Below are 10,422 nucleotides of genomic sequence, written 5' to 3' on the forward strand. Positions count from 1 at the left end.
TGATCCAGTTACGCGTCACCAGATTCAGGAAACGCCGCCGGTTGCTCATGGTCGACCGACGACGAGGGCACGCACACCGCAGAGAATATGCTGTGCGTCCAAATCCAGTCCACGGCCCGCTCACGGCCCATGGGCCGTCTGACCTCAATCCACACGTTTATCCCCTTGCTTGTGCACGCAAACTGGGCAAAGCGTCCAGCGATGCGGTTGCGGCGGCGCTACGCGGCATTGCTCCGCCGGGCGTCCGCGCTGCCGTCGCTGCCGCTGGTGGCCTCCCTCCACGCCGCGGTGCTCCGGCGCGGGGTCCCCGCCCTCCTCGCGGCGTCCCTCATCCAGGGCTACTCGGCCTGCGGGGACCTCGCCTCCGCGCGCGCCCTGTTCAACGAAACGCCCCCGACGCTCTCGTCCCGCACCGCGCTCGCCGGGGCGCTCTCGGCGCACGGCCAGTGCGCGGAGGCGCTGGCGCTGCTCGCCGTGACGGAGGCGGAGGCGGACGACAGGGCGGTGACGGTGCTCCTGGCGGCGTGCGCGCGCGCCGGGATGGTGGCCGAGGGGAGGCGCGTGTTCGCGAGGGTGCCCCGCCCCGCGCTGCAGCACTATACGTGCATGGTGGAGATGCTGGGGCGCGCCGGCGAGGTGGATGAGGCGGAGCGGCTCGTGGCCGGGATGGAGGCGCGCCCGGACAGGGTCATCTTCGCGGCGCTCCTCGCCGCGTGCCGCGTGCACGGCCGCGTCGACGTCGCCGAGCGGGTGGCCTGTCTCATGCGCCGGTATGGCATTGCGTGAAAACCCACTGTCTGACTAATGCTGTAATGCATCAGCACTTGAAATGCAGTTCAGGCCCGAGATCTGATCATCCATCGTCATGCATCTTTTGCGATGATTGCTTGGACATGAAGCTGACTATGTGGTAGTGGCGTAGTGTTAATTGTTAGTACATTGGATGTATTCAGTCGTTCATGCAATAACAGCCCCTCTGGTAGAATCAGAAATCTGTTGACTGACTGACAGTGTCTGCTGTGGGTGGCAATGTCTTCTGGTCAGTTCTGGCATCACATGAACATTGCGCTTGAATACAACAAATGCCTCTAACCAATGCGCATGAGCTGTGTATGTAGATATTCATGCCAATTTTCTTATGTCAGACTGTAAATTCTCATATCAACTTGTTGGAGCTAGCAGTGCATAGAACTTGTGAAACATGGATACATGGTCACAAAGTTTAACTTTCAGTCAAGTTTTGTGCAACAAGGGTCTGATTGAGACTTCCATGAAACTGACAAATTTGGCGTTGCTGTCATGTCTGGGAACTTGTGCTAAGGCATGCTCGAAATTAAGGTCTAGAAGCTGCTAAGTTTCCGACATGTTCCCTTGTTGGGAATATATTTGCTAACATTGTTAGAAATGGAATGCCACTTGTGCTTAGAAAACCAGTACGCGAGACTGTTCTATAATGGAGACATGCCTGAAGAAAGAATCTTAACATGCATCTTTATTCGGTACCATACTTCCTGAGTTAAAATGAAGAATGTCATCTGATTGGACTCTTAAGATTCTTCAGATAAACTAGGAAATGCTATGAGTCTGACAGAATCCAAACTTGGGCCTAGGAATTTCAAAGAGTCTGATACTGTTGCTATGAAGACAACTCAATAGCAAGCTTGAAACCTGGACTACAGTAGCAGGGGAGACAGATACAGCACTAAATGCTTTGAGTGGTAGCAATCTTACCAGCCAACGCTGTCCATCACTAATGTTCATGTTGAGTTCACATTAAGCCTGGCCTGTGATTGGAGACCTTCGGATCATTTGGATAACTCACATATGGCTGTAATAGACTTGTAGAAAGTTGGGCCAGTGTATTTCATAGATTCTGATACTAATTCTGACAGAAGACAAATCAACTGCAGGCTGGAACAAAATATCAGAGGAGACAGAAGAAAGGGATGAATGTATAAGCATCAGCATCTGTGCCCTTCTTTGCATCCAAAGCGACTCTTGAAGGGAATTTTCATGGCATTTTTCATGTCCAGCAATGATAAGCCCTGGTTTAGTTCGCAAAATTTGGATTTTGGGGCTACTGTAGCACCTTCGTTTTTATTTGGCAAATAGTGTCCAAACATTGACTAATTAGGCTTAAAACGTTCGTCTCGCAATTTCCCACCAAACTATGCAATTAGTTTTTTTTTCGTCTACATTTAATGCTCCATGCACGGGCCGCAAACATTCGATGTGACAGGTACTGTAGCAACTTTTTGGATTTTGGGGTCCAACTAAACAAGGGCTAAATCGATAATTTCGCGGTTGGCTGGGTGACTCTCCTCTGTGCCAAACATCTGTATGCTGATGCTGATGGCTGATGGGTGGAGAGGCACCCAGAGTCAGAGGTTGGCAGTCTGCCTGAAGGTGAACTCGACCACCATGGCAGCATCTGATGAATAACCTGGCGACACCTTGCACTTGTACAGGCTACAACGAATGTACCAGATTCGGATACCCGTGCTGCAGTGGTGTTTGCTTGACGAACACTGCAGGGTCGTTGCTTTCGGTCTTAAACAAGGGCAGCACTGCCAAGCCTCCAAGGTTCCAACTCAGCTGCCATGTCGAACTCCAATATATTTGCAGCGGTATAACGTAGATTAGTCTTTCTTAATAGTACTCTCATGGGTCTGTTTTAAAGTGTAGCTTTGGCGTCCGATCCTTCATACCGTACGCCAATACAAGGCACCACATTATATGGTAGAGAGCACTCAATTGATATGTAGAATGCCACAAAAATATGCTTGAGATATAGGCACAGCAATGTACCCCTACTTATTCAAAATACTTGTTCTACACTCTTCTCTACTATTTCTGAAATACTTGTTCTAGTTGGTAACTTAAGCCTATTAGTTTGGTCTTACCCTTGCTAATTTCATCATTAACTAACTTCATTCCCATGTATGCACAACTTAAAAAGTAAGAATTTTCATTCTACCTCTTCATTTTCTGTGCCCAACTCCAAAAAGTGTATTCAACTTCAAAAATCATTTCATTTATTGCACTTGCACTGATGAAACACTATACTATGTCGTTAAGAAATATTTCTAGTTGAAATCACTCTCTCGTATGTTTCTACTTGAAAGCAAACGAAAGTTTGGCCACAGTCTCTTCCTCTAAGCCTACTAGTCTATTCCTTTATAAAGCCAACAAAACCTTTTTTTTTAATTAAGTCAACCAAACCTTACATGAGCCTCTCTCACACGTATGAGGCTCTACTCATAGACTTGCCTGCAACGCTCTTAATGAACCAACTCAAGCGCACGTCACCTTAATTCATATACATTGTTCTTTAGCTTGACCACCCTGCAACCTGCATGACACCCTTGACTCATGCAACCTCAATTCCACTTGAAACTAGTCTGAAATCTCAGTTCCACCAGATCCTAGTTTCAAGCACATCACCAACCACGTTTAACCTCAAACAACACCAGCACATGAATAAATAAACAATATGCGAGCACAAGTCCGCAACCCGACTCAAGACTAGTCTATACAACACCAATCACACAATGCAAGTTTATGCATCAATCTCAAAGCTAACACATTGGCATTGCACATAAACAAATGTCATTGTGCCAATTACTTTGCAACGCCAATTTCATTACAAACAATTTTTTCATCACATGTGATCAACATGGTAAAAGTGTATGGAACTATGTTTAGAAAGAAACACATCATTTTCAAACGTAAAATTAACACATCAAAAGTAATATGCAACCAAAGTTCTGAATATTTGACTTAGAACAACACAAAATGTCACTCATTTGTGACTAGAGGGTGTAATAGCAAAAAAACTTATTTTAGTCCCTGAAGTAGCAGTTCATCATCGTCTTCACTCTTCTAATAAAGCAGCATGGTATACCACAAAAATAGCATTCTCAGTTCTACTCAAAATAGCATTCTCAATTCTGCTCCTGCAACTGTAGCAAGTAGCCAAAGATGTCAATCCTCGTACAACTGCACCATAACTCAACACTTTATAACTACTGATTAAAACAGTTCACCTGGAACAGAGGGATTGTCAAAATTCTCTTTAAAATTAGACCAAAACTTAGACATTTGATATAAATCCATTCTCATACATGGTAAGTTTTTTTTTAAATAAAGAAACATGGGTATTTTATTTTCCAAATGGATGGATATCCATTAAGTTAAAGTGAACTCAAACCAGCAGCTACCATATCAGTTACATCAGCAAGCAAAGATCCATGCCAAAGCAACAAGGCATGGTATACACCCATAGAGGCATGGTCCTCAATCACTTTCAAGTAGAAATGGCGTCGTGGCTGCTTCCACCACATGATATCTCAGTTTTTATGTTGCCATTGGCCTTCCTGGAATTGAAAAACAACAGATCGCCAAGCTTTCGTTTCCTGTGCTCAACAGAGGGCTCAGATCCATTGTCAAGCTTCATCAGGTTTTCAGCCTCAGGAGACGTTGCCGCAGGGCTGTGGGAAATCTCTCTAGGCTCATCTCCAATATGCATCTGATCGACCAACTCTTTCGTCTTGAAAAGGCAGATCCTAGGCTGTCTCGGATGGCTCTTTGCTGCTTCTTTCCACTCCTTTCTCGTATCTTCACTCACTGCATCATCAAGAGCTACCTCCTTAATACGCCCGAGGCGCTCTATTCTCGTTCCACAAAGGCCATTCAGACCTTTACAAAGCAGGCAGAGTGACTCAAGGTGTGGCAGAGCTCCCTCCTGGTTCTCTAGGCGAACCAGGGACTGCACCACGATGCATAGGCGCCGCAGGGTTTTGAGTGCCCCTTGTTCTATGACAAAGTTGAGCTCAGTTGAGATGAGTTTGAGATAGTGCAAGGAGCGCACGTTACTGAGGGAAGCAAGAACATCCCTGCTCAGCTGACCAGATGATGAAAGGCACAGCTCGGTGACACTGCCTAGCTTGGTGACGAACAGAGGCAGGCTGCGTAGCTGGCCATGTAGCTTCAGCGAGCTGAGGTAGCAGGAGTTGTCCTCCAGGGTAAAATCCAGAAAGTCTTGTGTGCACCCGTCGAAGCTCAGAGAGAGTGAGGGAGCATCGTTCACGTCGGTGCCTCTCTGGATGAACTCCTCTATGGCGCTCGAAAGGTGAGAGAAGTTGTCATTGCCATCCGCAGTGGAATGACACCACACTTTCACCTTGGTCAGTCTGTTCATGTGTCTCATGAGCTGTGGGAACTCTGTGCTCTGGTCGGTGACAAACCCTGCCAGTGTCTCCAGGTTGCTTTTCTTTGACAGAAAGGACTGTAGGTTGCTCATTTCCTGCTGGCGTACATCTGGGAGGCTAAAAACACCAAGCAGATGGATCAAGCATGGAAGCTTTATAACTTCTATCGGTATAGGAATAATCTCTGTCTTCGCTTTTCTTGCATCAAGTGTTTCCAGAAACTTAAGATTTGAGATCTCCTTCGGAATGGTAGTAATGTTTCCCCCCAGGCTGAGATACCTGAGCATTGACAGGTTGGATATCTTCTTCAGATGCTCATCTTCCAAGGCTTCGCATTCTTCCAGATCCAAGACTCGCAACAGCTTGTATTTACAAAATTCCAGAATATGTGGGCCTATTTCTCCGAAGATTGTCAGAGATCGGACAAGAGAGAAATCGATGCTTGAGTTCGTTTTATCCCTTGCAGCACGAGCACCTTTGGGATGTAGGGAGAGCCGGCGGATCTTATCCGGTAGGCGAGCTTGATCATATAGCGAGGTGATGAAATTCTCACTTATGGACTTCTGCAGAATGAACTCGAGCATCATGCCATGAGTGCGGCATGTCTTCGCTTCTGTGTCGTTGCCGACATCAATGGGCTGGATGATACTCCGGTCCATGAGCGCCTTGAAGTTATCAATAGCAACATCCATGGCGCTACGACAATGGTCTGCTTCAACAAATCCTTCAGCCAACCACCGTCTTATCAGGCGTTTTCTCTTGATCGGATGGTCACTTGGGAAAATGCTCAGATACAGCAAGCAGGCCTTGAGGGCATAGCCAGGAAGACTGGAGTAATTCTGGAGAAGGACATGCTTCAACCTCGCTAAGGTCTCCTCGTTCTCCAAGTGGTCGCCCATGTAGCGGCACAGTTTTGCACAGCCTGCTGGTGTCATCTGGCATTTACTCTGCAAGAGCTGGGCGGTGGTGACAAGAGCAAGCGGTAGACCATCACATTTCTTCATGACCTGTTCTGCAGGTGCGTATTCTTCCAAGGAGGTTTGTTTGAAGAATAATTCTTTTGATTGATTCTCGTTGAGTGCTCTCATTGTGTAAACATGGCCGTTGTCAGCGCTGCAGGCGTTTGCAATGGACTGAATCGTCGTGGTCACGATCACCCTGCTGCTCACTCCTGTGTCTTTAGGGAAGGCATTTTTAATGGCGTTCCAGTATTCTGTCCTCATGTCATCGATCACAATGAGGAACCTTGAGAAACAAAGAGAACAAGTTTAATTAGACAAGCACGATGCTGACACAATAATTAGTATAATAACTAGGATAGGAGCAGGTAAACAAAATAGAACTAAACCAGCGTATGCTATTATTTAAAATATAAAAGTCTGTTGTCTCCCTCCTCTCCATTGACCAGCGCATCCTTGTCCCGGCGCGGCGGCATACCTCAAGATCCAGCCAAAGCCAATCCTGCCAGCATTGCCGCCTGCTGTCCGCCATGCCCAGTGGCATCAGGAATTCAGGAGCATCATCCCAAACCACCATCCTCGCACCACACCAGGAGCCTACCTCAAGCCTTGTCCGGTTTGATTGGGATTGAAGAAGATTGAAATGGATCGAAGAGAATTTTAGGGAGGGGATTAACCAAACAAGTGGTGTTTTCGATGTACCAAGCTCACAGTTACAGAAGTTTTTCCTCAACGATGGAAGGGGAAAAAATGTTTCGCAATTTTTTTTTTTTAAAAAAAGGAAAAGATAACAGGTTATACGATCGAGGGTGCGCAAACTCATGCATCCATTATTAATTTATTTACTAGTACCATTAACGTGATCAGAAGAAACGGTAGTCCAAAGGGGAACGGACACATGCTTCTTTGGGCTTGTTTAGATCACCTCCAAATTCAAAGTTTTTTCACTCTCTCTCCATCACATCAATTTTTAGCCGCTTGCACGGAGCATTAAATATAGGTAAAAAAATAACTAATTGCACAGTTTAGTTGGAAATCATGAGATGAATCTTTTGAGCTTAGTTGGTCCACGATTGGACAATATTTACCAAATAAGACGAAAGTGCTACTATTCATCGGTTTGAATTTTTTTTAATCTAAACATGGCCTTGGTTTCTTACCTTTTGAACCTGAGGCGTTCGACGAGGACATCACGGCTGCCCTCCTCATGTCCTTGCACGCCACCAACCTGAAGTTGCTGCAGTATCTCCTTGAGAACATCCCCAGCGTCCTTGTCCGATGCACGAACCCAAATCCGCGGGTTGTATTGCTCGCCGACGGCGACGCTGTCGTACACTTGTCTGGCAAGAGCAGTCTTGCCGAGGCCACCGAAGCCGACGACGGATATCACCTTGAGCTGCTTCGGCCGGCCTTGGTCTTCCCGCATCAGCTCCAGAATCTCATCTCGGGGCGCATCCATGCCCACGAGGTCAGCTGCAGGGGTCTGCGTGTGAGACGCCAAGAAGCTGGATGCAGCAGCAGATACCCCCGAGCTCCCGGAGGCGCTGGGTTGCCCGCCGCTAGTGTAAAGTATCCGGAGCTTGGATATCTCCTCTGACTTCCTCTTGAGCTCCCGGATCTCGGCGGCGAACTTGGCGCGGATCGAGATCTTCTTGAGCAGATGGCCTTTCTGGCGGAGCGACGACGACGCACCGCCGCCACCGGGCTCGCGACCCAGGGCCACGTCGTGCAGGTAGCGGTCGATGCCGTCCTCGATGCTGTAGGCGAGCTCGCGCACGCCTTCGATCCAGATCCTCTGCACGTCGTCGCTGATGCGGCCGTCGCCGCCGCCCCACGAGCGCCTCTCGTGGTCCTCGATGGCGGCGGCGATCATGTCCAGCTCCTTGCGGATGTACTGGATATCGCGCTCCAGGTCGCGCCGCAGCTCGTAGTTTCCTTGCACAAACGCGAAGATCTTGGGGCCGAGCGTTTTCAGGACAGCGCTCACCACCGCAGCCTCCATCGCACCCCACACCCAGCTGCTGCGCTGCGGCTTGATTCAACACAACTGCTTCTCCGTCCTTCTCAACGAATCTTTTGGATACATTCATGCATCGACCAAATGGTCAGATGCAGAGGCATGATGTGAGATTTAGTTTAGGAATACGGCCCCAGACGACTGTATGTTTGGGAAGAAATGAAGAATCGGCTAGACGCGAGCTAGTCAGCGGCGAGGAGAGCGAGGGAAGAGAGAGACGACAGCCCGTCGCCAAAAGCATCTATCAGCGCAGCGGCTCACGGGCTCAGCGCAACATGCTTCCCAACGCGTCCTGGTGGGGCCCACGAGGCCACATGACCAAGACCAACCACACGGCGCAGTGGAGACACGCTATCATCAGATCAGAAAAAATAGAAGGAATCATGGAGGAAGCGGGCGCAAGTAAGGCCGGTCTCAGCGATAAGTTTTATGACGTTATTTTTAAAACTGTCACATGGTATTATAAATAAAATAAAATGAAATATAAAAAAACATCCTCATTGAAAAGTGTTATTATATGATTTTGTAAACATTTAATTTTATGACTCACAGTGAGTTGATAATCGTGTTAAAAAAAATCATCCCATGAAACTCACTTCTCTCTTCTTAAAAATGTTTCCACGTCATAAAAAACGCTTATGTAACAGCTTATTAAATACAAATAAAACTCTGATGAAACCCACTGAGATTGGCCTTTATGCTAACTTGCTAACTTATGTATAGAAATGAGTGAAATATTTTAAAATTGTCTGCATGTGTCAATTGTTATACTTCCTCCGTCCCTAGATAACTGTCGTTTTTCTGTTTTCGTGTCGTAAGTTGACTGGATTTTGTAGAAAATACGTGCAACATTTATATCTCAAATAAATTTATTATGAAATAGGTTCAACAATATCTAATGATACTAATTTTATACCATAAATATTAATATTTTATATATATATTTAGTCAAAGTTGTTTCTCACGATGCAAAAACGATAATTATTAGGGACGGAGAGTAGGTCCCTAAAATTTCAAAATCCATTTTGGATTCTAAAGTTAGTTCGGGTCCTATCAAAGTCCAAACGGTTGTTTACCCGTTCGGATAGCTGACATGGTATGCTGACTCGGCTTACATGGATCTGACAGATGAGACCCACATGTCGTTTCCTTGAAATTTGGCTTATGCTGATTTCTTGTGAGAGAAAAACACTGTTTCTTGGCTGAAAAGTACTGCTGAAGTAGTGCTGCAGAACAGGGCGAAGATGATTCTTATATAAAAATTGTAACATATTAATCGCGTACCAAACTTGTCATCTTAGAAAAATCATATCCTTTTTGTATAGTGTTGGATAAAGATACTTTGTATATAAAATTATAGATCTCAATGGGATCTATATATTTATAATTTTGAATTTTGTCATTTGAGGGCCATGTATAGCCGTGTAGGAGTGTCGGGTATCGATATTAGGGATACCCAAAGCATGGAAGTTAGCGTCCACGCTGACTTCCCCGGATGACTCAAGACGTATTAAAAGGTCTCGTCCGACCTCGAGGCCGCGGACTCTGTCGCGCCCGACCTCGAGGCCGCGGGCTCCGTCTCGCCCGACCCCAAGGACGCGGGTTCCGTCTCGTTCGACAAGGACCCATACCGCCGCCAACCACTACAGGTCTAAGCGTGTGGGCCTAGGTCAAAACTCTAATGCCAGGGAAGATGCTGGCAGGCCTCGATGTAACCCGTGGCTATGACGGGCCATACCTGAGAATTCACATCAAGAACAGTGTCGGGGGTGCCGGTGCTGTTCTGCCTAATCCTTGTACGGACGTTGACAGGCGCGTCAGTTCACCACGACGTCCGCCGGGACAGAGTGGAACGCCATGACCGGCAAATAACGCCTGCGCATGGCGCCAGTGACGAATAGGGCCGCGACATGGAGCCGTCCCTGTTGACATCTACAGGATCGGTGGGACCCGCATGAAGAAGAAGGACGACCCGGTAACCCTGGAAGCCTTCTTCTCTCTCTTGTTCTTTTCCTTTTCCTCCTCTGTAATCCACGCTTTCCCTTCGCCTATAAAAGGGGAAGCAGGGCGCCCCATTAAGGGGAGATCAGGACATAAGAGCGCGACATGAGCATATGGCTGAGCGGCAAGCGAGCTCTCAGCACCCGTTCACTCCTTCCACCAGAGACTTGGGATCCTCTCCCTCTCTTGCATGTTTGTAACCCCTACTGCAAACCAAGTGCCGGTAACACGAGCA

At 47.3% G+C, this 10,422-nt stretch overlaps 2 protein-coding genes across 2 annotated transcripts; one reads left to right on the top strand and one right to left on the bottom strand.

The window, feature by feature from the left end:
- The first annotated feature begins 35 nt into the window (after positions 1-35).
- Positions 36-1,043, top strand: LOC136487791 (pentatricopeptide repeat-containing protein At5g48910-like). Its single transcript, XM_066484902.1, has one exon. It carries the CDS (start codon positions 88-90, stop codon positions 784-786), a length of 699 nt encoding a protein of 232 aa, XP_066340999.1. The 5' UTR covers positions 36-87; the 3' UTR covers positions 787-1,043.
- A 3,057-nt stretch (positions 1,044-4,100) lies between these two features.
- LOC136486325 (disease resistance protein RGA4-like) lies at positions 4,101-8,444 on the bottom strand. Its single transcript, XM_066483193.1, has 2 exons — positions 7,330-8,444; positions 4,101-6,455 (listed from the first exon to the last, which is right to left on the bottom strand). The coding sequence occupies exons 1-2, from the start codon at positions 8,169-8,171 to the stop codon at positions 4,307-4,309; spliced, it is 2,991 nt and encodes a 996-aa protein (XP_066339290.1). The 5' UTR covers positions 8,172-8,444; the 3' UTR covers positions 4,101-4,306.
- Between the last annotated feature and the right edge of the window lie 1,978 nt (positions 8,445-10,422).

This window comes from Miscanthus floridulus, chromosome 10 (assembly GCF_019320115.1).
Source record: "Miscanthus floridulus cultivar M001 chromosome 10, ASM1932011v1, whole genome shotgun sequence".
Classification (NCBI taxonomy): Eukaryota; Viridiplantae; Streptophyta; class Magnoliopsida; order Poales; family Poaceae; genus Miscanthus; species Miscanthus floridulus.

Excerpts from the sequence above, each read along its gene's own strand:
- LOC136487791 (XM_066484902.1), top strand. The coding sequence starts at position 88 with ATGCTGTGCGTCCAAATCCAGTCCACGGCCCGCTCACGGCCCATGGGC.
- LOC136486325 (XM_066483193.1), bottom strand. The coding sequence starts at position 8,171 with ATGGAGGCTGCGGTGGTGAGCGCTGTCCTGAAAACGCTCGGCCCCAAG. Across the intron at positions 6,456-7,329 it reads GAACGCCTCAGGTTCAAAAG|GTTCCTCATTGTGATCGATG; the intron begins GTAAGAAACCAA and ends TTGTTTCTCAAG.